Source organism: Blastomyces dermatitidis, assembly GCF_000003525.1.
Source record: "Blastomyces dermatitidis ER-3 genomic scaffold supercont1.15, whole genome shotgun sequence".
NCBI classification, from domain to species: domain Eukaryota; kingdom Fungi; phylum Ascomycota; class Eurotiomycetes; order Onygenales; family Ajellomycetaceae; genus Blastomyces; species Blastomyces dermatitidis.
The window spans coordinates 293,971-320,914 of NW_025544788.1; the positions used below are offsets into that span (position 1 = coordinate 293,971).

At 47.9% G+C, this 26,944-nt stretch overlaps 7 protein-coding genes across 8 annotated transcripts; 3 read left to right on the plus strand and 4 right to left on the minus strand.

Moving 5' to 3' along the window:
- The first annotated feature begins 89 nt into the window (after window positions 1–89).
- BDCG_09332 (FGGY-family carbohydrate kinase) lies at window positions 90–5,058 on the plus strand. The gene is made up of 5 exons (XM_045425115.1): window positions 90–851; window positions 1,035–1,519; window positions 1,636–2,196; window positions 2,288–3,861; window positions 3,962–5,058. The coding sequence occupies exons 2-4, from the start codon at window positions 1,307–1,309 to the stop codon at window positions 3,344–3,346; spliced, it is 1,833 nt and encodes a 610-aa protein (XP_045273678.1). The 5' UTR covers window positions 90–851; window positions 1,035–1,306; the 3' UTR covers window positions 3,347–3,861; window positions 3,962–5,058.
- BDCG_09333 (Ca2+:H+ antiporter) lies at window positions 3,578–8,491 on the minus strand. Its single transcript, XM_045425116.1, has 5 exons — window positions 7,901–8,491; window positions 6,044–7,830; window positions 4,998–5,972; window positions 4,741–4,904; window positions 3,578–4,658 (listed from the first exon to the last, which is right to left on the minus strand). Exons 1-5 carry the CDS (start codon window positions 8,082–8,084, stop codon window positions 4,400–4,402), a joined length of 3,369 nt encoding a protein of 1,122 aa, XP_045273679.1. The 5' UTR covers window positions 8,085–8,491; the 3' UTR covers window positions 3,578–4,399.
- A 154-nt stretch (window positions 8,492–8,645) lies between these two features.
- On the plus strand, window positions 8,646–11,133 carry BDCG_09334 (26S protease regulatory subunit 8). The gene is made up of 3 exons (XM_045425117.1): window positions 8,646–9,143; window positions 9,207–9,882; window positions 9,949–11,133. The coding sequence occupies exons 1-3, from the start codon at window positions 8,909–8,911 to the stop codon at window positions 10,205–10,207; spliced, it is 1,170 nt and encodes a 389-aa protein (XP_045273680.1). The 5' UTR covers window positions 8,646–8,908; the 3' UTR covers window positions 10,208–11,133.
- Window positions 11,134–11,643: 510 nt separating this feature from the next.
- On the plus strand, window positions 11,644–12,484 carry BDCG_09335 (uncharacterized protein; the record flags this gene model as incomplete). The annotated part of the gene is made up of 2 exons (XM_045425118.1): window positions 11,644–12,293; window positions 12,421–12,484. The coding sequence occupies 2 exons, from the start codon at window positions 11,644–11,646 to the stop codon at window positions 12,482–12,484; spliced, it is 714 nt and encodes a 237-aa protein (XP_045273681.1).
- A 39-nt stretch (window positions 12,485–12,523) lies between these two features.
- On the minus strand, window positions 12,524–15,791 carry BDCG_09336 (F-box domain-containing protein). Its single transcript, XM_045425119.1, has 2 exons — window positions 14,221–15,791; window positions 12,524–14,103 (listed from the first exon to the last, which is right to left on the minus strand). The coding sequence occupies exons 1-2, from the start codon at window positions 15,149–15,151 to the stop codon at window positions 13,004–13,006; spliced, it is 2,031 nt and encodes a 676-aa protein (XP_045273682.1). The 5' UTR covers window positions 15,152–15,791; the 3' UTR covers window positions 12,524–13,003.
- Window positions 15,792–16,593: 802 nt separating this feature from the next.
- BDCG_09337 (ABC ATPase) lies at window positions 16,594–20,681 on the minus strand (the record flags this gene model as incomplete). Its single annotated transcript, XM_045425120.1, has 7 exons — window positions 20,320–20,681; window positions 20,136–20,255; window positions 19,426–19,992; window positions 18,552–19,373; window positions 17,398–17,636; window positions 16,770–16,889; window positions 16,594–16,747 (listed from the first exon to the last, which is right to left on the minus strand). The coding sequence occupies exons 1-7, from the start codon at window positions 20,509–20,511 to the stop codon at window positions 16,594–16,596; spliced, it is 2,214 nt and encodes a 737-aa protein (XP_045273683.1). The 5' UTR covers window positions 20,512–20,681.
- Window positions 20,682–21,759: 1,078 nt separating this feature from the next.
- Window positions 21,760–26,168, minus strand: BDCG_09338. 2 transcript variants are annotated; one of them, XM_045425122.1, is made up of 3 exons: window positions 25,946–26,168; window positions 23,105–25,761; window positions 21,760–23,026 (listed from the first exon to the last, which is right to left on the minus strand). In XM_045425122.1, exons 2-3 carry the CDS (start codon window positions 24,875–24,877, stop codon window positions 22,001–22,003), a joined length of 2,799 nt encoding a protein of 932 aa, XP_045282908.1. In that variant the 5' UTR covers window positions 24,878–25,761; window positions 25,946–26,168; the 3' UTR covers window positions 21,760–22,000. The 2 variants fall into 2 exon arrangements, with proteins under 2 accessions (XP_045282908.1, XP_045273684.1); XM_045425121.1 differs by having other exon boundaries at window positions 25,833–26,168.
- Between the last annotated feature and the right edge of the window lie 776 nt (window positions 26,169–26,944).

The window sequence follows — 26,944 nt, forward strand, 5'->3', positions numbered from 1 at the left end:
TAACTATAGTTCCTCTGGAGTTGTTAGGGCTTGACGTATTTATATAGTTATACGTCCTGGGCGGTGACAACTAGGCTTGTGTGGGTGTGGGGGGAACCATCATTCTCATCTCGAGAGCTTCGTGGCCGTCTTCAACGTTCTCAAAACAGCCATATCGCTAGGATGAATTGCACTTAATATAGGGAGTATATATCTCGCGCAAACATCTCCCCCTCCACTGACTAATATAGTTTAACTGCAGTCCGATTACCAACACAAGCGCAGCGGTTATCAACCATCGCCTTTCTTGCTTTTAGCTGGGCGGTTCGGTTGGGATAGCATGATCCACGGCTCCAAGATTCCTTGCCGGCGAACCCACAGCTCAGAGTTCCTGGATGAGATTTGTGGCATCCCGCGGTGCCTTTGAGTGGCCGGATGGATGTGGGTACATTTCTAACTCCATTTTTCTAGTTTTCCCATATCTGGGTCGGTCCAGGGCGAACATGGAACCGAACCGGTTCATCACATAAATACGTCAGTCGAAGCGTAGTAAGGATGAGTACGAGCCAGCGCACTGTAAAATAAAATAGATAAAGCCTTTTCTATCTTTCGTAACTTAGTTGATTGTACTTCCTTTTTATTGAAAGTGAAAAGCAACAGCAAAAGCAAAAAGTATTGATTGCCTGTTGTTGTACTACTCCCCCCTTTATCAAACCAGACAACGCATATCTTCTCGCATCTATACCAAGCATAGCCGTGTTGGAGACGAAGCAGCAACAACTACTCCTTGCTGCACAGGTCGTGGGATATTTAATTTAATTCCCAAGTAAATTGTCTGGTTCTTGGATCTATCAGATCTCGTGGTATAATATGTGAGAACCTTTGCCTGCCAATCGCATATCGGAATATCTCATCCTGCTCTCCTCTTCTTCCCCTCAACATGCTCCCCCAATTCCCCGACATGAATTCAATCCCCTTCTTTGATAAGTGCCTCCCCTCCTAAAAAAAGACACGAATAAGAAACTAACAACTCTTGTCTGATGGTCATCCGACAGACCAATCCGGGGGAGACGTTCTAGACCTGTCGTGCCGCGTGCTCCTTCACAGCTGCGATCCAGTCCGGTCCAGCCCCAGTCCAATCCAGTTTCAAAGAAAGTCAGGTCTGCTGGACGCCTTGCCTCTTCATCGTCGTAAGCAAAGCCTACAGTGCAGCTTTGCTCGAGGATCAGGGCCGGCGTAGATAGGTATCGCGAAAACACACAGGCGTATAAAAACAGGGACTGAAATACCCCCCCTCTTCCCCCCCCCCGCCCTTCTTACTCCCATCATGACTTCACTCCCATATCGTCGCCCTTCGCGCCAGATGTCCAGGCAAGCTTCCATGGATCCCCGAAACGAGATCTCCCCGCAGATGGACCACTATATCGGCATCGATGTCGGCACCGGTAGCGCTAGGGCCTGCATTATCGATAACAAGGGCGACATTGTGGGCTTGGCTTCGGAAAATATTGGCTTGTGGCAACCACAACAGGGGTACTATGTAGGTCGTTTGATTCCTTTGTTAGATACCTCAGATCTATATTTACTTATATATATAATTCCCCCTTTTCCATGTTATTCTATATGTGTAATCGAATGCTAACAAAATGCATCCAGGAGCAATCTACAACTGATATCTGGCGCTGCATCTGTATCTCAGTGCAGCGCGCTATAAGCCAACACAATATCAACCCAGCCTCAATCCGCGGCATTGGTTTTGATGCCACCTGCTCTCTAGCAGTGTTTTCCCATGATGATGACGAACCCGTATCCGTCACAGGCCCCAACTTCGACACAGACCGCAATATCATTCTCTGGCTCGACCATCGCCCAGTCAAAGAGACTGAGAAAATCAATGCCACCGGTCACAACCTGCTCCGCTATGTCGGGGGTAAGATGTCCATTGAAATGGAGATCCCCAAGGTACTGTGGCTCAAGAATAACATGCCAAAGGAGCTCTTCGACCGTTGTAAATTCTACGATTTGACGGACGCCTTGACACATCTAGCTACAGGCAACGAGAAGAGGAGCTTCTGTAGCGTTGTCTGTAAGCAGGGATATGTCCCTGTGGGCGTTGACGGAAGCGTCAAGGGGTGGCAACCTGATTTTCTGAATGAGATTGGTTTGGAGGAGTTGACTGAGGATAACTTCAAGCGCATTGGGGGTGTCAATGGCCAGGTTAGTTTGTATACCTCATCTCCAACGACTTAATAACATCTCCTACATGATATACTGAAATCAAAGATGTATAACTAATCGCACAATACAGAATGGAGAATACCTCTCTGCTGGAGAACTCGTCGGCACTCTCTGTGACAAAGCAGCCTCAGAGCTGGGCTTGCCCGCTGGAATCGCTGTAGGAAGCGGTGTCATTGACGCATATGCGGGCTGGATCGGCACCGTTGGTGCCAAAGTTCAGCTTGGGTCTGACCAGCTGAGCTCCGATGCAGCCAAAAACGATAGATCGCAAGCTTTTAGCCGCCTTGCTGCGGTTGCGGGCACATCAACCTGCCATCTCGCCATGTCACCAAACCCAGTCTTCGTCCCTGGTGTCTGGGGCCCGTACCGTGACACCATCATCCCAGGATTTTGGATGGCCGAAGGCGGCCAATCCGCCACAGGTGAACTGCTCAAACATGTCATCGAAACACATCCTGCCTTCAACCAAGCGCTCTCCGTCTCCGAATCCTATCACACAAACATCTACGATTATCTCAACGAGCATCTCAAGGAGATGGTCGCGGACAGCCAAGCACCCTCAATCTCCTATCTGGGCCGCCACTTCTTCTTCTACGGCGACCTCTTTGGCAACCGCTCTCCAATCGCCGACCCCACCATGTCCGGCTCCGTCATCGGCCTCTCAAGCGATAAATCCGTCAGCGGCCTCGCGCTGTACTACTACGCAACCCTCGAATTCATCGCGCTGCAAACAAAGCAAATCATCGAAACGATGAACAAAGCCGGCCACAGCATCACCTCGATCTTCATGTCCGGCTCCCAATGCCAGAACGACATCCTGATGAAACTGATCGCGTCAGCGTGCGGGATGCCCGTGCTTATCCCCCGCTACGTCCATGCCGCTGTGTGTCATGGGGCGGCGATGTTGGGTGCCAAAGCGGCCAGTGCAGATGAGAATGGCAAGACGGAGGATTTGTGGGATATCATGGACCGGATGAGCAAGCCGGGGAAGATGGTGAAACCGAGCACGGATGAGTATGAGAAGAAGCTGCTGGAGGTGAAGTACAAGGTGTTTTTGGAGCAGTGTTATAAGCAGCAAGAGTATAGAAAGGATGTGGATGCGGTTATTGAGGGGTGGGGGAAGAATTGAGTGGGTATTTCCATCAGGGGGAGTTTGATAGAGGTGGGTTTCTGAGTGGAGAAAGGAGGGGAACGGAAGAGTTAGTTGAAGTGACGGTGGTAAGTAATTTCAATTTTTAGACAGGATGCCCAATAGGGTCTTCCTCTTTTTCTTTCCATACACCCTTTATCCAGAATGATTCAAAAAGTTAATGGCTGTGGTCGATTTCCACACCTTTCATATATCTCCATTTTCATGCGCCTTGTGATGTCCTGTTTGGCTTTGTTTCTTTCTCCCCTCTTTCCGTCCCTTTCCATGCATGCATGCTACCTTGAGTCTCTTTTATATTGAAAGAAATCTAGAAAATAACCCCTTCAATCGAAGAAGACAGAGGGGCTAGATCGTTAATAACTACTGCTTTACTATAATACTATAATACAGAAAGCAAGTTTGCTGATAGATATTCATTGCCAAAGCCAATTCATTCTAATGGCAGAGCCGTCAATGAAATGGAGCCAAAATAAAACTAATAGGAAAATACATAAGTATATATTTCATATTCACTCCCTCTTCCTTTCCTTCTCCTGTCTCCCTTGCTACCACTCCACGTCTCATGCCAGGATTGTTTTTAATTTATGAAGCTAGAACCAAACAAGAAAAAGGGGGGAAAACGGCCGGGATAGGGTATACAGATGATGACCAGGAAAAAAACAGCCGCAACACAGGAGAGAATCAGAACCTCATGTATGTGATACATACGTGTACAGAAGCAACAGAGACAACAGACGTGAAAAGCTGAAAAAAAAAAAAAAAAGCAGGCCCCAAGGTATCAGGAGATGACGTAGATACAATATTTCAGCTATCAAAACGATGCCCAATAACTGTATCACTCGCAAGATCCATGACTGTCATAACATGGCACAATCGCCGCATATTAATAATAATAAAATAAATCACACCTTTACCTACCCATTTCAGTCATTAACCCAAAATCTTCTACCTCCCCATATTCCTAGTCGGTAAAAGCCAGTCATCAGAGCCCCTTTCGAGAAAGACAGAGGCGAATCTTGAAGGATAGCATCGTTAATAAGCCCTTCCTCCCTTCCCCCTGCCCACCGTCCGAAACACAGCACTCTGCCCCATTGCCAAGCTATCAACGGGATCAACGCGCATGGCGTTTATATCGTTAAAGGCAGAGAGATAGAAGCCGGCAATCACAAACAGGTATGTGAGGACCAGGATGGAACCTTTGAAGTAGTTACTCTTTCCCTCGCCGTACATGTATGATAGAAGGAAGACGCAGAGGATGACGGTGATCATGTCCCATTGCGGGAATATGAGACTGTGTTTAAATAACAAAGGGGGTTAGTGCTTTTGTCTCACCTTAAGAAAAAAATACCGCCAAGTGAATGGATAGAACGTACTTGAAAGAGTGCTGTAGGAGCTCCTTTGGGTCTATGAATTGGGCGTATATGGCGCTGAATAACACCACTGCGGGTATCTGCAGAAGGCACACTTGGAGGGCATATGCGGAACCGATCTCCATCGATAGAGCTATGTTTCCGTTCATGGCGAATGATATGGCATTCTTTTGACAAAGATATTAGAGGTTTTTGCTTCTCCACTCCATTTCAACACAAATACCATAGAAAAAAATAGAAAGAGAAAGAGAATCACATACCAAGAACTCCGTAGTATTCGGGACCAGCGCAAAGAGTGTAATACCCAGAAATTTCTCATCGATATCAAAGTTGTCCAGCACACTATCAACTGTATTTACCAATATCTCAGCGATGACCGCGTATAGCAACGTGGCGCCTAGAAGAATGACAGAGCTCTTCAACTTGCTCCAATTTGGCGCGTCGTGGCCACCCACAGAAACGTGTGCTTCAGCAAACAGCCCGGCTTCCTCCCCATCTTCAGGGACGAGTACGCCGGATCCGCCAACGGGTTTGTTCAGGGCATGCTCAGAGGTGTGAGAGACAATTGGTGGTCTTCTTGGTCGGGCTGAAACATCATGGACTGCCACAGCAGCGGCAGTGGCAGCTACCTCCGCGACCTTACGGACAAAGATTTCATTCTGTTCTTCCGATAGGCCAGGTAGGGACATGGTTGCACCTATGGTATCATGGTTCTTGGGAGGAATACAGCGAGGAGTAATATTTTCGTTTCCGGATTGGTTTGGACGTTGCTCCGAATTACCCTCGTTCGATCTCGGTGCCAGGCCAACATATTTCAATGACTGACCCAGAATGCGAGTGTACAGCGGAGAATCTCGAACAGATCCCCTTCGATGATGAGTACTTCCATGACCTTCCTGTTGCCCGTTAGCGGACGTAGGCTGTTTGGACTTTCCGATGGAGCCACTGGATTCTTGTGGCACGAGATGTGGGGTATGTGGGTGCGTTGCCATGTGTAGAGCCTTTTTCTCCTCGGGCTCGCTAGCCCAGATAACAGCAGCATGGGTCCTCAAAGTAAACCAGAGCCCGATTACGTAGGACAAGAAAAGCAGAACGGCAGCAAACCAGGAGTACGGCTGCACAGCCTGAAGGAAAAATTTGTCATGGATCTCAGGTATTTCTGAGAAGTAGCACCGGCGGCAGTCCCTTTCTCCCCCCAAGCCAGTAGTGGTACAGGACATGCACTTTAATTCATGCTATTCATAAAATGGGTAAGCGCTAAGCAATGGTGGAATGCGCGACGTGGCAGTGGAAAAGAAATACTTACAGTCCCATAAACTTGATAAAAAAGGGTAGGGCCAAATGCAGCGATAACAGCGAATAGTAGCATTGTCGACGTAACTCCGGCAGATTTAACATTGAACCGTTGGGTTTTGCGTCTAATGGCACCAAAACACATTGACAGTCCAGGAAGAAAGAGGATACCCGTGAAAATACTCCCAATAATACTCCCTTCCACGAGCTGGGCTTTGCCTTCTGTCAGAGCAATGCAATAAAGATATACCTCGACCACAGTCGAAAAGAAGGCATTCACAGCAGCACCTAATCCCATTGATGATTGAGCTGAAATGGATGCAACAGCTTGCCCGATGAAATATGCCAGAGGGATGATGGAGACTAGGGCCAACGAAAATATCAAGCCCGGATGAGTTATCCCTGATTTTACGTTCAGCATCCTGTGCAGAACGTAATAATCTAGAATAGTGAACAGGACGATGGCAAGAAGGTTAATGAAGAAGATATTGGTTCCATCAATGGTATATTTCCAATACTTATAGCCGGCGGCGCGGTAGGTACAAAGTAATATCGAAGAAGAGGGTCGAGATGGAGACCGAGTGTAGGTTGAATCTGAATGGAATGAGAGTGCTAGAGGGTGGCGTCGAAGATGGTAGAATAAAATGAGAGTGACTCTGCCCATAGGGATCCAGAAAACCATCATCCAGCAGACAAGGGACACAAGAAGCATCAACGGACCGACCACGAAGTAGAACCAAGTATAAAATATGACTCTTCCAACAGTCCACTCTCCGCGACCGAAAAAGCGCCTTTTGTTCCTTGAAGAACTTTCATCCTGGGATCCTCTCCCTGTCCTTCCCAGGAGGCTATCATGTTCACTAGCTGAGTCAAGGCTGTTTCTGCGGCGTCCTACCAAAGATCTGCCAGGAACGGGGCCAAAGAAAAGTCTTCCATGTTCAAGGTCACCGCTCTGCCATTGCTCATACTCGCTGATACTCCGACCTTCACCTTCATCTTCGTCTGCGTAGTTCTCATCGGATTCGAGTCGGACAAAGGATCCAAAGGGGTAGAGAAGATAAAGAGACAGGTGGGAAAACACTTTCCCATAAGCCCGAGCATCAGGCGAAAAACCAAAGAGGAAGCAGGCGGCGGCGCCAAGAAGGCTAGCCAGTGCCAGCCACCAACCGAAAATGATGGACCATAGAAAATTGGTCAGGGAGAGCCAATTGCTAACTCGCTCTCCAGGCACTGAATGGATATCTCCCTCTGCAGTCTTTTCAACAGACCGGAACTTTTTGTAAAGAGCAGGTTTCCAAATCCTTATACCAAACGGATGGGTCTCATTGATGGCTTGTTGACGGTCCTTGAGCGTGAAGCTTTCCGCATCACTCACATCGCTACGAGAATCGTCATCACCGTCAACGCTCATGTTGAGCGCAGAGTGTTCTCCCCGACCACCTAGGCGTCCACTGGATTCAGCCGGTGATATATCATCGGAACCTTCATCCCTCGAATCAACACGCTGGAGAACAGATTGCTGTATATGAGGACCCCTTCGACGTAGTGACGCAGTCGACCTCCCGGAGGCGTGTCTATAAAGGGCATTGTCTTCCTCATATTCCCTTGGGTCATCATCTACCGAAAATTCCTGGCCTCTATATGGTTTGGTAGAGGTTCTGCGTAGGGTTGGGGGCTTTTTGGGTGTTCGATCCGACGATTGCGCCGCGGTGGGAGGAGCTCGGATAGGCTCGTATGTCGTTAGAGGGGTCTCTTCAGGACGAGATTCGAGACCACTAGTATCTTGCGAGTCGATTGTCCCTGAGAGTATCTTAGCTATTGAAATGAAGTTTTTTTAAGTATATTAATAATTTCTGAACAGTTTTCTAACCATAGGTTTTCCTGGACTGCGGTTCCACCGGCCTAGCGCCTCCCCGCGGGGTAGCTGGTGACGCCTGAGAAGCTTGCCTTATTGGGATAATGGGAATACTCGTTGACGACGTTGACGACGATGACGACGAGGTTGGCGTAGACCGTGGCTGATCCTGAGGACCTTGGCCATCGGGGGACGCCATGGTGTTGAAAAGATGGAGCGAGAATCACCGGTCTGTTTTGGGGCAATTGGGAGAGCTCTGGCAGCGCAGGAAAGGGCTTTTCCAAGAGTGATTGCGGCGAAACTTCATATCAGGGTGAAAGTGAACTATCGATGAACAATATATTACTCTAGCTTATTTTTGTAGCAGTGAATAATCAAAGCTGAGATATAACATGGGCTAGCTAAAGCTCTTAAAACGAAGCTATCTGGGTGTAGTCCGGGGGTTTAACCAGTCCGGGGGTTTAACCAGTCCGGCAGGAACGGAGGCCACAAACCTCCTCACCAGCACAGGAGGAAGATTGCTGGTGATCTAGTTAGCAGCGGAATCGGCGGAGATATCAGACCAAGTCCGTTGGCTGCTGGTCAAGTCATCTGCAGTTGTTGACTTGATTCAAGATGTAAATAAGAGAGCTTAAAACAGAGCCGCCTGACCGCTGCCAAACACAGCAAACGCAGCAAACAGGGCAAAACGCGTGGTCCTACCCTACCGGGCCCGATGATGACTAACACGCTAACTGTTTAACCCCAAAGCTTCAGTCGCCCTTCGCAGCAATGAGAACAGAGAGAAACAAACGGCAGACAGTGACGATACACCATAGCTACCTAATAGCTAGGAGCCATCATCCTATTCTGCTTCCATACATATCTGTTCGTCCGATACCAGTTCAAACCCCTCACCACAGCTGGGTTTCCGTATCCCTCCTATTGCCACGTTAATCTACCGAAATCCCCATCAGGAGCAATCCAAACCCGCAACCTCTCTACTTCCAATTCCCGCCTCCAACCCTAGATCCATACACAACCATGGCGCTCGATACTTACTTTCGCAACAAGATAGAGAGCATGAAGCTCGAAATAATCCAGGGGCAAGCTGTCCTGAGGCGACTTGAAGCACAGCGGAACGACTACAACTCGAGAGTAAGGCTGCTACGGGAAGAGCTAGGCCTGCTACAACAACCGGGATCTTACGTCGGTGAAGTGGTCAAGGTTATGGGTACTAAGAAAGTGCTGGTCAAGGTGCATCCAGAAGGGAAGTATGGTAAGTTTTGACCCATTCAAGCTGGAATAGAATCGCCAGAACACAGCTAATGATATTGTCCAGTTGTCGATATCGCGGATAATGTCGATATCTCCAAGCTCACAGTAGGGAAGCGAGTGTCACTTCTCTCAGATTCATACAAGCTCGAAAAGATGCTTCCATCATCAGTTGACCCCCTCGTCTCTCTCATGATGGTCGAGAAAGTCCCTGACAGTACCTACGATATGATCGGTGGCCTGGACCAACAAATCAAAGAAATCAAAGAAGTCATCGAGCTCGGCCTCAATCACCCAGAACTCTTCGAGTCGCTAGGCATTGCGCAGCCAAAGGGCGTGCTCTTATATGGGCCCCCAGGTACCGGAAAAACTCTACTTGCACGAGCAGTGGCACATCACGCGGATTGCAAATTCATTCGGGTGAGTGGTTCGGAGTTGGTACAGAAGTATATCGGCGAAGGCAGCAGAATGGTCCGAGAGTTGTTCATTATGGCTCGCGAGCATGCTCCTAGTATCATTTTCATGGACGAGATCGACAGTATCGGATCCAGTCGTGTGGAAGGCAGCAGTGGAGGAGACTCTGAGGTCCAACGCACCATGTTAGAACTCCTGAATCAACTGGACGGGTTCGAACCTACGAAGAACATTAAAATAATTATGGCTACCAATCGTCTTGATATCCTCGACCCCGCGCTCCTTCGACCTGGGAGAATCGACAGAAAGATTGAATTCCCACCACCCACGTATGTTTCACACTGTACTCTCCCCCCATGTAGATACCCACAACTAACCCTCCGATTCAACTGCAGTGTCGAAGCTCGCGCAGACATCCTACGCATCCACTCCAGATCTATGAACCTAACTCGCGGCATCAACCTAACGAAAATCGCCGAGAAGATGAACGGCTGCTCCGGCGCCGAGCTCAAGGGCGTCTGTACGGAGGCTGGCATGTACGCCTTGCGTGAGCGCCGTGTACATGTTACGCAGGAGGATTTCGACCTGGCGACGGCCAAGGTTCTCAACAAGCACGACGACAAGGAGATTAGTTTACAGAAATTCTTCAAGTAAAACAACGGAGATGCGGTAGTTTAGCGTGGCAAATATTACCTTTTTGGAGTTGGTGGGAGGTAAACCAGGACGACGGAGTCGGGAGGAGATCATGCATGGCATTTTGTCACCTGTGGCTAGCTTCCCGAAAGGGAAGTATTAAGAAACAATGGCGGAATCCGGCTTTCTCCATGCCCTTGTCCCGCCTGGCTTGAGTCAGTGTCCTTACGCCAACCGAGCTATGATATGGAGGATGTGGATCATTCACGGGACGGGAGTCGGAATTTTACACCTGACATGGATTCACACGCCCAGTGGGTAACCTACACCAAATTCCTTTTAAACTCCTTTTTCGCCGTCCTCAGTATTTCTTCCACCTTGTGCGTCCATGTTCATTTCTATTCCCATCGTGTTCCCCGTCCTTTTGGGCATGATTCTGTATAACTATATAGCGCGTGTAAGTACCTAGATGTGGTAACGTAGGCAAAACATGTAGTGTTGTCTAATTGGGACTATTTTTTAACCTCTAATTTCGAAGTCATGAAGAGAGGGGGTCTTCATTGAACAGTAATGCTGTTCATCATATAGTTAACTCTTATGTTTTGAACAATGTAACATTACATGTCCTGTACATGTACATTTGCATGTAGGTGCACTTATATAGTTAGTAAGAGCTCTTGACGCTGCATCAGCAACATCATATCATCTTGTATATCTACTTTAGCAGTGTACATTGAGGAAGAGAGGCTGAGATAACGTCAAACAGCCTTTTTTCCTTTCGCTGCTTCTCCGCTTGATGTGTATCTATGATAGACCGTCAGTCCAGTCTAGAGGTTATCATCCAGAGTCAGACCGGCCGGCCATGCAAAACTCCGCTTTTATATGCTTTTATCGGTCGAAAAGCACATTTGGAGAGTCTCTTCAGAGTAACTTCAGATGATCCATGCCGGATATTAAACCTTGTGGTCTTATTCTTATTTTTAGTGTTATCTATCCATCTTTGACCGTTCGGGAAATGCGCTCTTCCACGTTGAATAACCCTTGAGAGAGAGAAAGATGAATGTAGAACATCAGATTGTCAGGTCATATGATCTTTCTCTCTCTCTCTTCTGTTCTCTCTCTCTTTTTCTTCTGTTATTACTGAATATGCTGATGACATATTGGTCTGTATCAGTTACTTGTTATTCTGATGATATCTAGAAAAAAAGAAAAAAAAGAAAAAGAAAGAAAAAGAAAGCTGTCAACAAATGCTTGGCAATAGAGCTTCTTTCCGGTCAAGCTCATCAACCTCAGCCTCAACTTCCTCAATACATTACTATTGCCAGCGAATGTGATTGCGACAGGAAATCACAAATATTCAATTAGCCTCAACAGCTCGAAGTATTATATGGTATGATATCCCAATAGATACATATCTCTACATACACTGCACACAGGCAGTCCCACACAACCTAGCAATGCACCTCCCATCATCCCTCTCCCTCCTCTCCCTCCTCTCGCTCTCCGCCCTCTCCTCCGCTTCCGCCTCCGACTCCGCCGCACCCCTATCCGCCGATATCTTCTACTGGCCGCTCTCCTCCACCTCCTCCAAGCCCTTACCACTGGCGCAAATCTCCTACGACCCCTCCACCCTCCAATCCACAATCAACTCCTACACCCCTCCTCCCCAACCCCTAAACGACGCCGGCGACAAGAACATCGACAAACAAGCAGACCTCCTCCGCATCGGCCTATACGCCAATCCCGACGATAACAAAAGCAATGACCCAAACAAACAATGGGTGGGAACCCTCTCGTCCCTCGCCCTCTTCACGAACACCCCGCAAACCCTAACCCTCCACCTCGATCAAAACAATCACGTCTACCACGCCGCCATCTCTTCTTTCGCATCGCCTCCGGCGCCCAGTCCGGACTCTAAGACAACGAAGAAGAGCAAGTCTTCCTCTTCGCCGGGAACGGGAAATGGGGAGGAAGCTGGAGCGGGTCCTCTCAGGGTCGAGTTCGTCCGCTCAACCCCCAGCCCCAGCCCGCATCTCAATCGCCCCGTCGTATTGAGTCCGGACGGCACTGCGCCTGAGGAAGTTGTCGAGAAGTCCTTGTTCCAGAAGTAAGTACTGCACATACATATGATCCGTTCTGTTAATCTTCATGTGTGTGTGTGCATTTTTGTTTAATGTTAGATAACATTGGATATTGCTTTACTAATTTTTCTCGTCGTGTCCAATTTAAAATAGATACTGGTGGGTTCTCGGGATTATTGGTTTCTTGGCACTTACGGGAAGTGCAGAGGGGAGTTAGAGAGAGGACAATTGCCGATTGGATTTTAATGGATGGATGGGATGATCCACCGTGACAGTATTTTCCATATAACATACGGAGTACATATATGAACACTGTGGTTGTACAATTCGATCATGCTTCTAATAGATAAATATGGATTTTCTGGTTGCGTATCTCGGCAAAGAATCTTGAAAACTCCGCACACCCATAATCTGCGTTTACTGTTCTTTCTTCTAAATATGCATAGCGTAATTTACAGATTCTCGTGATCTACGCTCTCTCGAGATATACATATATCGGCATGCGATGTTGCACTGAAAACGAACACGCTTCGTGAAGAATGTCATCCTTACCAGGCTCTAACAATCAACTTCGTGAAAAAATTGACTTGATAAATGGCCTAAATCCTGGAAAACAGCGCAAATTAAAATTTAAAAATTTAAAAAAAGGCGCAAACGCAGCAATCCTCCGCCTTTTTCCAAGTTTCCGCTCATCCTCAAGTACCAACGTATGACGCCCCGTTCCATTTCAGGGGCATTATTGCACATCCATCTCATTATCGGTATCATCATCTTGCATCTCCTCATCCCTTTCGTCACCCATCTCATCCTCATTCTCCGCCTCTCCATCACCTTCATACAGAAAGATCCCCTCCTCATCCATGTCCACGTCGGATCCCGGCCCCTCCCTCTTCCTCCTCTTCGCCCTCTTCCCGTCCTCACCCTCTTCGTCGCTGTCCTCCTCATTCCCCACAGCACCATTCGGAATCTTCAAAACAACCCCTTCCTTCCTCCCCACTGCCCCCGCCCTAATTTCCCACCTCATAACCCCGCGATCTGTCAATGAAACAATCTCGTCCTCCGTCTCCCCGAACCGCAACCTGAAACACACGGCCTCGCTCTCCAACACCACGGGCTCTAACAACACCGCACCCGTGACCCCGACATCAATCATGCTCTCAGGGTACACACCATCCGCATTCCGCTCAATAATCGCCCGCGGATCCAAAGGCCACACCGTAATGGTCTTCCAATTCGCAATCGCCAGACGCGTCGCACGTGGTGATGCTGCCACGATTCCCGGCAACGAGTTCATGCTTGTGCTATACCCGGCCAGCCGCGCAACGACGCGCCAGTTGTCAAAGCGCCGGCCACGGTCGAGGTTCTCGATGTGCAAGCAGTGGGAGGCGCGGCATTGCGCTTCTGACATGAGGATGCATGCGACGAGTTCGCCGTGTTTGTCTATCGCGGTGCCGAGGGCTAGGTATTTCCAGTGGCAGAGCTCACGGGTCGGGTCGTGGGAGCGCGTCTCATGCGTGCTGAAGAAGGGGATGGCGATGGTGAATTTTAGGTCGTCTTCTTGCACGTCGTCGATGTTGGTGTCGTAGTATTTTACCCAGCACGAGTTACGGAGGAAGCCGCTTGTGTTTGTCATGCTGCCGGCTTCCACCTCGATGCGTTGGAAGTGGCCGTATATGGTTGAGGAAGGGTGGTAGTAGAGTAGCTGGGTGGCGTTGTCGTTGAAGGCCATTTGAATTATGGGTTCGATACGCCCTACGTTTCGCGGCCGTTGGTAGCGGTTGTCGTAGGGCATGGTTCCATCTTCGTCGATGATTATATTGTCGTTGTAGACTTGGTCTGCGAAAGATATGTTAATGATTTACCTGTAAAAAAAAAAAAAAAAAAAAAAAAAAAAGAGGATTTATAGAAGGGGGGTGGGTCGACCCCTCCAAAATTTCATCTTTAAGCACTTACATGCGAGTTCCATGTCCTCTGCAGTCTCATCTCCATGCGTTGCATGGAGAATAATCATGCGCCTGTCAAGATCCTGCTTGTGCTGCCATGATATAGCCACCAAGTGCTGATCATCTACAGCAATCGCCAACGGGCGATACTCATCTTGACCCGGAAACGCAGAAATCGTCACGCGCGAATATCTCGACCCCGGCTTGCTGCGATGGTAATGCACGAGCTGCGTGCTTTCTTCCTGGTACGGCCTCATCGCCTCCTCTTCAAAGGGGTGTTTATATCTTGTCGTCTTCCCATCCCCATTGCCCGTTCGATTTTCGGCAACCCCCTGCGTCCCCTTCTCTCCCTGCTTTGCCCCCGGAAAAGGCGTAAATCTCTGCAATACAGAAATCATATTCCCTTCTTCGCCAAAAATTACCTTAATCACCTCCACATTCCCTGGACATACGAAGATGGGCTCCAGCACACCCCGAGGTAGCATTTGACCCCCAGAAACAAAATACAGGAAAACCTTTGGTACACCCTTCTGCACTAACGCTACATTCGGATCTCTGTGGTTGGGCCCTATGGCAGATGCTAGGGTGTCAATTTTGGGAATGTCCTCACCAAACGTATATACGCTTTGGTTGGCGTGGAAATTGGCCCCGCGGAGCTGCTGGGCTGCTCGTCTCCGGAGCAGGAGGAAGAGCTCTGCTGTGCTTTTAGTAGCGAGGTCATTGCCGCTATTGCTACCACTACTGCTGGCGGTAACGTTGATGGTACTGAGGGTGCTGAGAGGAGAGGGCAGTTGGGACAGTTGGTACAAAAGCCCCTTCCGATAACTTGAGAGAACTGCAAAGAGCGTGTGGCAGGAGTAAGCTGCCTGGAGACAGTTGGTGACGGAGGAATAGTCGAAGATGGATTGTAAGAGTTCCGGGGGCAAGTTTAGAAGGTGCATTTTTAGCTTGCCTTGGTGCAATACAAGGTTGGGGACAATTCAGGGGGTGGTGCACAATACAAGGTGATAGAGGAGCTGATAATGTTGCTTTTCCACTTTTACAAAATGGAACAAACTGATAAGAGAGAAAAGAGGCATGAAAATCCAAGGGAAATATTTAAGAAGCTGGAGATGAATGAATAGAAAACAGAGCTAGCGGGTTGAGGAGACGGTAAGTGATTGTATTTCTTTTAAGGGCCGCAGTTCACTGGACTACTTGACCCCCTCTTGTCCGCTTACGCGCATGTAAATATAGACCTTGCGGAAAAAGGTCTGGGTGACTGGCAGATAGATACAGGAAATGAACAAGAAATACTTCACTCGGTCTGGCGGAGAATAGAAGCCCAGATATATAGACACAATCAGCAGCAACATGTGATGTACTGTTAACAGCCAACCAAATACGGGCTGGTGCCTGGTCGGAAGGGCCCCGGAAAAACCTTTACGCGCTGGACCCAATGAACGTGCTTGCCTTGACGAGATAACTACGGAGTACGCTGTACACCTGGCGACAGACATCATCTCTCCAAGGTCGAATATATCAATCCGGCGCCTACGTTCGCAGTCCCCGTCTGCACGCCATTGGTGTGGAGGGAAATTGGGGGGGACGAGGAGGTGTTCTGGTGACGCTCTCCTGAAGTGTTCTCTCAAGGAACTCGAGATCGTGCGAGACGTGGAGACACGGGGCAGAAAGGCAAAATAATGCCTTCTGGAATACCCGGACGAACCATCCGTTCAAGTCGCACCTTTTTGAAACGTCAACCCATATCCAGATTGAAAAGAATCTTCCCATCTATCTCACCCCTATGAAGCTATTTATCGACTCTATCCTTCCTTCATCTACGTCAAGCGACCAACAACGTCTCTTTCTGACCTCTGTTTGGTCAAAACTACTACTACTCGTCAAATGACCTTTGTTCAGGCGCTCTTCAAGGCAATTGGGTTTGCTAGAACACATAGAGTGCTACTGGAACTCGATGTGAACCCTCGTCAACCTGCCCAAACAAATGGAATTCAGTGATTCCGCACGATCTCACAACTTTCATGAATTGCACAGTTCACCATCTCATATTTCAGGTCCTATCCTCAACCAGCAGCAATAACATAGAGAACAGCGATTTCGCTTCATAGGGTAGCTTATACAGCAGCGCTTTCTTACAATCTATTTTTTCTCCCTGGATTGAGGATGATGCCTGATCGGATTCTAAAAGTGCTCACAAATGGACCAGGATACCCATTGGATTAACAGAGGACATCATGAAGAAGCAATGGCTTGATTGAGCAGTGCTTCTGGAATGATAAATTGAATGATGAATGTTCCCAGTTGTGGAACCATGAAAAACCACTCGAGACTGCCTCCGAGCCAGAGAACGAGAGCAAACCGGAGCATAAACTCATGTTCCCTACATTTTCAAAACCGTCATGCCCGGAACCACAGATGGTTGATGCCGAATGCAACCTAGATGCTTTTCACTTCCCTTTGCGCCAAACCCGCGCCCAGCACCACGCAAGGCCGGTACAGAGCCGGACATGTTCTCATCTTGTTGAGCATGTTCACTAACCCATTCATCGCACCAACCATTGCAACAGCAGAAGAATAGCGGCAGCAGCGGAAGTAAACAAGGTACCTAAGCGCAACGCGCTACTTCTAAACTGCGAACATTGGGGCTGGGCTTCACGCTTCTTACCTGTCCCATTACTGGGTATCCAAAAAATGAGGATGAATAAACTAATCAAGCAGTAATAGGGCAAGTGTCACTGCTGCGCTCGACCCTGAGTCCTTGACATTAAGGCAAAAGTTATGGGAATGTCAAGGCTTCCTGCGCGTGGGATTAAAATTTTGTAACAGGAACCAGGGCACCAAAACAAGGCATTGGCAGTGTGAGCTTCCGCAGGCAAGCTCAACACCACACTACTATTTAAATCTCAGTGTATTCAAATAAAAACAATCAAAGAACAACTTTGAATCAGGGAATAAGCAAATATAAATGTGTCATGTAATTGGTATTTTTATTAACTTTATACGGAGAGTTCACTATGTATACTCCGTATATACGTGCATATCATACGATCATACGAGATATAGAAGATCTACACACCATACTCTAGCTTACCTACTCTAACAAAAATAATGTACAGTACATCACTGGTTTAATTTTTAAAAAACGAATACTGATACATAATATTATATAAAAAACATAGCTTACGTTTTTAAATCGTTCATCATGATCATTTGCCGTCTGTTATTTATTGTTGTGACCTGGCTGCAGTCTCGAATAAGGCTCTCAGTAATCTCCAGGTACCTCAGCTCCTGAGGCTTCTTCCAATCCCACCCGCGCACATAAGAGAGTGCTTGCTCAACCCAATGTTGAAAATGTTCTTCTGACTCCTGCTCCTCATCTTTACCTTCTGATAGCCTTGAGAAGATAACTAGTTCCAAGGAACACTGACCAAATCATGCTCAATTAGATTTTGATGCAGTAGAGCCAAAAGCCTGCAGATCAAGAAAATAAGATATGACTGTATCTTTGAGATCAGGGTTTTTTATTGCAAGTCAACAGACAAAACCACCTCTTGACAATCATCTAAGGAAAGGAGTAGAGTGGTATCAGATGTATATTGATTGAGCCATATCAAAATGCTAATCCCCCAGCATCTAACGCAACCACGGAATTTAGTGTGCATCCTTGAGATTCCTCCAGGTTGAAAGCTGTGAGAAGCAAGGAGGTTGCCCACTTCAGATAAATTAGAGTCCGGCACACCTCATTCAAATGTCTATTACTTGAATTAGTGACCGGTACTCAGAACCCCGAGAGGAAACCTATGCAGCGGACGATGAGGACGACAACGAGTGCGACGCCTGGGCTGATGAACAGTTCGGATGTATCCAACCTGTCTCTTCCACAAAAATCCACCATTCCGACTTGAACTTTCAGCGATGAAAAGAGGATGGAGCTGGACCTTCATTCATGAGACTCGAATGGTGTATTTTTTGGGCCTTACTGCTACGATTAGCCAGCCCCACAAGTATGGTGACAAAGGGGGTCATAAGCCTTAACTGCCTCTGGAATTTGCGCTCTCTTGCAAGTTATGTGCCTATCAGAGACGTTCTAAATGCGTAAGTTTTGCTGAAATCCTTCTCTTCTGATATTGTAAGTCTACTATCAACTTTCCCATATCTGTAAGCTGATATTTTAAAGTATCCAGCTTCTATATAAGCTCTTATAAATACTTCTTAATATTATTAAAGGAGAAAATCAGATGAACAAAAAAACTTACAGAAAACTATTACCCAGCGAGGTATTTCATAAAAGAATGTTCCTTTAGATCTGCATTAACTCTCTGTGAGCATCTTTTGTACCTGCTTCTGCAGACTCTTCTCAAACTGTTCCACGCCATTATCCTGTCGATGCAGCTTCCCTCGCCTTAAAACGTACACATCGTGCCGCCCCAAATCGTCATCGTCTGGCTTCATAGTCATATTCGCATCTCTATCTTGCCCCGCCGCGTTTCGCTTCCCCTCAACAACGCCCCGGATCAAGTATCGATCGTGGGAAACGATGAGTATAGCACCATTGAAAGATGAAAGGTCTTCCACTAGTGCGATAACAGTGTAGAAATTAAGATGCGTGGTGATCTCATCCAGGACTAATAGGTGTGGCAGATTCCAGAGTATCCTGGCCAGTGCTAGGCGTACCCGTATAAACAAAGGTTTATGAGAAATAATCTGGTTTGGCACCAGGGCTGAGCTCGGAACTTGAAATGAAAGGAACATACTAACCAGCTGCCCTCCTGATAGCTGTGTGATAGGGACATCTGATGCGGTCCTTCCTGCCAGGCCTAGTGAACTCAATAATCCACGCACTTCACCCTCCCCAGGGCTCCTGTTAGCGTCCCGGGACAATAATGAAAGCGCAGTTAGCACCGGTTCAGTTCGACCAATTGCTTTGAGTTCATCCGTCGAGTGTTGCGAATAGTATCCGATAGTTGCTCTAGGATGGCGAGTCACGGTGCCCTGCGACTGTCGCATTGATCCCACAAGGACCTTGAGTAGGGTCGTTTTCCCACTCCCGTTTAGGCCTATGATTCCAACTCGGTCTCCCATGTGGATTACCAGGTCGATAACCATTAAGGATAAGGTCACCCCGGGGCTTGTAACGGAAATGGATAGATTCCAATGAGACTAGAGGTCCCGGGGATCTCAGTTGCTGTGGATTTGGAATACTAATCGACACCCCCTTTTCATCTTGTGGAACATCTATTTCATCTCTCATGGAATCATGAAACCCCACGCGGTCACGATTCAGTTTAAATCTTGTCCCCTTGCCGCTCACCTGCACACCCATCCTTTCATCCACTTTCTTCTGGCGAGATTTCGCCATTCGAAGTTTGTTGTCAACGCTAGTCTTCTTGCCCAGTTTGATATTGTCCCGAATGGTCGCTTCCATGTGCGCGACTTGGCAATCCTGCGCTTCTTTCATACGGCCCCAGTAAAGTTTCTGAGCTCCTAAATCCTGCTCGTATGCCGAAAGATTTCCCCTGAAGTATGAAAGGGTCTGATCTTTCAGGACAATGGTTTCCTCGCACATATTGTTGAGGAAATCTCGATCATGAGACACGAGCACCACAGTCCTATCGTCATCTACTGTCCGTAGATGGGCGAGATAATTTTCCAGCCAGACGATTCCCAACAAATCGAGAAAATTGGTAGGTTCATCAAGAATCAAAATATCCGCTTTCTGGATCAAATTTCCGGCAAGCATGCAACGCATCCGCCAACCGCCAGAGAGTGACTCGAATGGCTACTCAAAGGAGGATTCTTTAAACCCGAGGCCTAGAAGAACCCGACGACGTGCCTCTGCCTCAATATCTGTGATTTTCATCTGCGGATGGTCCGTAGTTAACATCACCTGCCAAAAATACTGGCCTTCTACAATCAACATACTGCTTCATATTGACATTGTAATCTGTCCAGGAGATCTACAGCTTCCTGTGTTTCTTCCTGAATTCCGGAAGGCTCGCTTGCTTCCCGATTCCGCTCTAGCCTGGCTTCTTCTGAGTCAATCTATTCCTTCATCTATTCATCATCATATAATAGAAAGATCCCAGGAGGCCAACTGCCCACGTACAAGGTTTCTAGCGGATTCAGCAACCTTATCTTCGACCGCTTTCAGATATTTCCTCGCCTGCATCCCTCGACTGCCACTTTTCAAACTTGCATTCTTTCGCGCAAGAAACAGATCCCGCTCGAGCTGTTCATGGCGAAGCTGTCGGATTGCGTTGCACGGGTTCCCACGGGTCTTCTGCCTCTTCCAAAGCATGCGACAGACAGTACTTTAATTTCAAAATGAAAGATACATTTTAAGCTCAAATTAGCGCTGTAGCCTACCAAATTGGAAGGGGATTCAATCAATCCCTGCGTGACTCTTTACGTAAAAATCGCGCACGGGTAGGTACATGAACATACCATTAATCTTCCTCTCCACATCACTTCTCAACCCATCACTTTGAATGACTGCTTGTAAAACAGTCTTTGTGCCATGGGCACCCAATCATGGCTGGTAGTTCCAAATGCGCCAGACTTAGCAGATACATCCTGACCACCATCCTCTCTATTTGCTAGAGGGCAGATATATCCGGATGGTATCCGGGATGCCAGGGATAAGTTTTTCAGCCATGGCAAGCAGAATCGCTTCGCGCATATAACCAGACCAAGGTCAGTCAATCATCAAGCCCCTCGGCTCCATTGGCATGTGGTGTGTGTATGTGTGTATGTGTGTCTGTGGCCAGAAGAAGCGAACATGGGTGATGCCATACCAACCATACATGTAAAGTATCTTGAAAGAAACAACACGGATGAAATATATATATATATATATATATATATATTGTATTAAGAAAAACCACCAAACTACTAACTCGACTTGCCCGTCCGTCCCATTCCTCCCCACTCCCCACAAGCCCCCCCCATATAACAGACACAGACACCACGCTTCAGCCGCAAAGCAGCACCCGACAAAATATCTCAACCCCATCGCTCCTAGCCCCTGGACTTCCCCCCCCGGAGTCTAGCGGGCTCGTTAATAACCCTCCCAGCAGCACGCAGCACGCAGCACGCAGCCACACCGGGCGCGCGTGGCGGCCAGATGAAGCAATGATGGCGACAGCGAGGCCTTGGATGTCACCCTGTCAACCTGTCAACCTGTAGCTGTTGTGCACAGCAGTGTATGCATCATTAGCTGTCTATAGCTTATTTATATCTATATACTTTGTGGTCTTGAGAGGGAGGTCAGTCAGTCATCGCCAGCATTTAATTAATTAAGTAGCTTGGGGGTGGGTGGGGGGGGTTGCTTGCCTCCCGTTGAATTGGAATCTTGGTCTTCGCGGACATGGAAGCGGGTCTGCGTGCAGGTGGCAATGGATAGTTGGGGTCATAGCTTGCGAGGCCATCTCGGGCGGGCGTCAGATTGCTGATATTTGGATGTCTTCGCAGCTGGTTATGTATGTATGTATGTACATGTACTCCTTACAGTACACACTACTATGAAAGGAAGATATCGAGGTGATCATGTGACTGGGCGGTTTTTATTCTATGTCTATGACAATACTAAATAAGACATTAATATATAATTATACAGAAATACTATCTAAAATGATGATAATAATAATAATAATAATAAAACACGTAGTTATTTCACATTGAAGAACAGAAAAAAACATAGTAATATAATATACACACTCGCTCTCTTCTTTAAATTCACCCGAGTTTTTCATCCTTTTATCTCTAGCTTACTACGTATATATATAAGCTTAACTCGTCCGAAGCCCAGTCTCCATTTCTATCACTTCCCAATCGGCTCTGCCCGTTTCACTTCCACTCCCACTCTGAACCGCCCCCTCGCCGTCCCCAATCCCAAGCTCCGTCTCATGCAGCGCAATCCACTCCAACACACTCTCATAACACAGCACAAGCTGCTTAAGACTCTGCACCATACTGAGTCTCTGTAACCTGAAATCCTCAACCGTAGCTGCGACCAGGTCGATATCATCGCGGCGGAGCCAATCTTCTCCACCAACGACACCACCACTGCTATTATTACCAGCACTATCGCCATCACCACCAGCAGCATGGCCCCCACCCGAGCCCTCCGCCTGTTTCTTCCGGTCCGCCAATGCCACCCGCCGCTGCCTCTTCAGCATATCCACAACACTATCGACGGTACAGTACGTCCCCGTCCGCCCGCAGCCAGCGCTGCAGTGGACCAATATCCGCCTCTGGCCCTCAGCCTCCGGGTCTAGCGTCGTCGTCTCCCCCGCCCCGCTACTACTACTGCTAGTCTCGGCCACGCGCCCGTTCGTGGCCCGCGAAATCCGATTCACCTCCTCGATCAGCCTGACTAGATGTGCGGGTTCGGCGGGTGTGCCGAAATCGGGCCAGTTGGAGTATTGCAGTTGCGTGATTTCGCGGATGGGTTGGAAGGGGTAGGCGGAGTGAGAGAGTGTAAGGCGGCGGATAGTGACGTAGGGGGTGTTATCATTGGCGCCAGCGCCAGGGGTGGTCTGCGAGTTCTTTTTTGCGTCGAGCTTTTCGAATTGTGTGAGTGGGTTGGTGGCTCGCCGTTGGCCACTGGATCGGCTTTGTTGTTGCTGTTGCGTGTTTTGGGGGGAAGGAGGAGGAAGGAGTGGGATTTGTTGTTCCGAGAATAATTTCAGGTTTATGGGTCCGTAGTCTGCTGCTTTCCAGTATGGATGGCATTTCAGTTGAGGACCTTCTGATTCTGCAGTTAACATGACAATCACTCGGATATCCTGTTCCCATATGACACGCCAGAAGTCCTACAAAAAGTTAAAACTTGTTAGCATCCACGGGAAAGCGGGAAAGCGGAGACATATTTTTTTTTTTCCCACACTTACATTGAACGTAGCAGGTATTGGCGCTTGGGTGGCAATATATTTTTTGTTCGAGTGAGAGGACTGAATGAAACTCGCATTTACGTAGTCGCAAGCACCTCTAGGTACACCTTGTAGCCGAACTCTCGAGTGATCGTACGGATAGATATTGTTATACCGATTCTTCGCTCCCTGTTCCAGTCCCGCTATACGGAACACCTTCGTTGGACTCCCCGACCCAGGCGAACCATATGATACATTACCACTCAAGGCTTCCTGCATGCGGCTTTGTTCCGCCTTCTCAATCTGCAAAAATCTATCGGAAACCCGCTTGCCCTTGTCATGAACATCGGTAGCCTGCGCGAGCCACCGGGGCAACTTCTGTCGAGATTGCGCAGACATTGATCGCGGCAATTTGATAGGAATTTGCCCGACGCCCCCTATCAAATCCATATTTTGCCGAATGTTTGAGAAGAATGGATGGGTAGTTGTACTGCATTTCGGGATGCTGCAACCGCCCGCTATGCCAGGTTTGTTTGGCAGCACAAGACTGATTGACCGCGGGTGGCCTGCGAAGTTGGCAGGTTCATTGTTCTCATTTGATTCAACGAGGTCTGGAAACTCGGCAGCGAATTGCGTAAATCCACCACGCAGTATCGATGTCTCGCCTTTCCACCCTTCGTTGGTGAACTTTTTTAATACGTTTATCAAACTAGACGCGTCCTTCATGTGTACCGTAGACGAATCGTAGACAATAATTCGCGTACATTGCTGCCAGCGCGCAAACCTTTTCTTTTCTTCTTCGCCGGCAAAGGTATCCTCCAATTTTTTCAGGTTGAAAGACGGTCGTTTTAACAGCGTCGTGGGTATGCACAAATTCAAGGCACCTTTTATCCTTGCCAGGGTAAACTGCGGGTATGGTCGAACATCTAACAGCAAAATGGTGTCTGATAATGACTTGGATAATTCTGCACAACGGCTAGGCGGGATGAGTTGGACGTTGCCCTGATCGACACTGGCTGGGGAAGTCTCAGACCGTTGAAGAGTGCGAGCTTTACTGACAGGAAAGGAATGGCGTGAGACGTGCGGGGGCAGCACGATACGGGAGGGAAGGCCAATAGGCCCCTCAGAACCAAGTGGAGTCCTTAGCTGTGGTATGGTTGAAGCTGGGCTCGACATAGTCGATGGGACCATCGGCTTCACAAAGGCAGTAGCCGACTTAATTTCTCCTATTGAGCTACTCGACTGTGGATCGATGCTCATGTAGCTGGCCTTATCATCGTACCTCGGTATAGCCCACGAGGGTTCGACTGGGAGTGGCGAAGCAGGCGTGCGCATCTCGCGCCTCTCCTCAGCCTTGCGATCTCTATCTCGAAGGGCTTGCGTTTGCTTCTCGAAACTAGACGAGATTCTATGGCCGGCAACAAACCCAGCTGATTCTGATTGTTTCCTAAATGCTTCGAATTCGAAGTTGTATCCAGTCGAGTGGCGATTCCCATTTTTCCCACCAGGTCCTGGCGAGACCGCCGGTAAATTCCAGGTCTTGCGCGCATGTATTCCTGGTGTTGAACTGGATGGGTTAGTGGATGTGAAATCGACGATGCCGAAGTAGCTGTTGGACGAATCGCGCGAGATCCGCGGGGAGAGGGTGGCTCCAGAGCCCAGGATAGGAGCGGTCATTTGGCCGACAGATGCGGGAGTCCGCGGTGGCATTCCCAACGGGGTAGTCGACACAGCGGCGGCCGTAATGCTGGGGCTCCAAGCTTGTGGAGAGGGCAACGTCGTGGTTGCCGACATATTTTGCAAGAAAGGGGATTTCAGATTCCGATTGTTTCTCGGCGAAAGAAAAAAAAAAAAAAAAAAGAAAAAGAAAAGAAAAGAAAAGAAGAGAGAGAGAGAGAGAGAGAGAGAGAGAATTGGACAGAGCGAAAGTTTCTGCCTCTCTTTAGTAGATGGGTATGGTATAGCGTATAGCGTATAGCGTATAGTGTATATAATACTATGATAAAACTTGATTTGTTCCAATTGTTTCAAAGAGGTGTCAATGTCAAATAACGAAGTTGTTCCTGACGATAAGCGAACGCCATGCTCCAGTAAGGTTCGATATTAAAGAGAGCATGGTTTGCCGGGGGAGGACAACAACGACAACAGCAGCAATAGCGGGTGATCACAACGCAAGATCTGACGTAGGTCGGCGTACGGTGGCAAGCGTGAATAGCATCGACGTGCCAACGGGCGGTTGATAATATATATCAATTAACGGCTACGAGGAGGAGGTACGGAGTAGAGCTGACAAAAAGGCGCACGCCACACAGGCACATGCAGCAGGAGAGAATAAGCTCTAATCGCGACGCGGGCTTTTTTGGGTGGGGACTATAGCCACATTCCACAACCACAAGCTGGGGAAAAAACTGGTGGGCGGTTGGTTGGTATATGGGCTATTATTAGAATTCAAGTGGTGTGTGGTTGCGGGGGCGAGGGGTAGCGAGGGTTTGTAGTCTTGTACCATGTAGCTAGCTGGGAGGAGAGTAGAGGTTCGAGTGGGGAGGGGGGGGGGAGGGGGGCGTCCGGGTTGCAAGTTGTGGGCGAGCGTTGTGAGCGGATAAGGGGAGCAAGGGCCCGCAGAAATGACGTAGCTGGGAGTGTGAAGGGAACACCGAGACCTTTCTGTGGGGAGTCAACTTCAGTCGAGTCAGTACAGTACTCAGCCAGTAAGTCAGTAAGCCGGGATTGAGCGCGGACAAAAACCAACAGGAACAAAGGCAGAGCGGTTTTGTCCTTGAGGTAGGGTAGGTAGGTAGAGTAGTAAGATGGCAAAGAATATGGGAAGGAGATGGATAAAATAGAATTGAGGGGAGAATTAACTAATAACCCACAAAGAAGCAGAAACCCCAGGGTGCGGCAACGAGGGAAGTCTAAACGAGTTGAGTTTAATAGGAGCCAGAGAGTCAAAAAAAGAAAAAAAAAAGAAGAGAGAAGATAGAGAGAAGATAGAAGAGAAGAGAAGAGAGACCAGCGAAAAACCCAAAAAATTCCAGAAAAGCCAAAAAGCTGGAACCGCAGAAAGACCGGGCCCGATGACGTCGAACAGAACTATAACTAACTTGTTGATCAATCAACAACAACAATAATAATAATAATAATAATAACTTAAGACGCTGCTGGAATGGATGAATAATCCCCCAATGCAGTAGTTAATTAATAATAGGTTGTTCTGGCGGGAGAAGGAAAATGTGTTGCGAATAAAAAAGAAACGAAAATGCCACACGCTGCTGGATTAGCAAAGCCTTTTTTTTTTTTTTTTCTCGTTCTCTGCTGGCTGGACAGGGTTGCGTTGCGGTAACGGCGAAAAAGTCAAACGGCATAAGCCATGTAAAAAAAAAAAAAAAAAAAAAAAAAAAAAAAAAAGAAAAAAGAGAGAGAGAGTGGAAAAAGCACGCGAGAGACCCGTAAACCAGCGAGTCGAGTTCGGGCTCATAGTGCAGTAGAATAATAGATAGCGGTTGAACAAAAACTTACACGGATAAGCACGGTGTTTTTTTTTTTTTTTTTTTTTTTTTTTCACTGCTGCGTCCTGCGCCTTGTCTCTCTCTCCCTCTCTATATATATATATATATATACATATATACATATATTATCCTTCCTCTCTCTGCGGGTGTATGTGCTGCCCGGGGGGAGGACGGGAGGAGGGGTGGGGGATATGGGATATTCGAAGATGATGATCAAGGACACATTCCCATTCCCGGTAGATAAGACAATTGGGATCGGGATCGGGATCGGGTTAGATGTATATATCTATCTATCTATGAGTTGTCGTTGTTGCCAGAAGAGAAGAATCGAGTGCGATTTGAATGGGGGACTGGA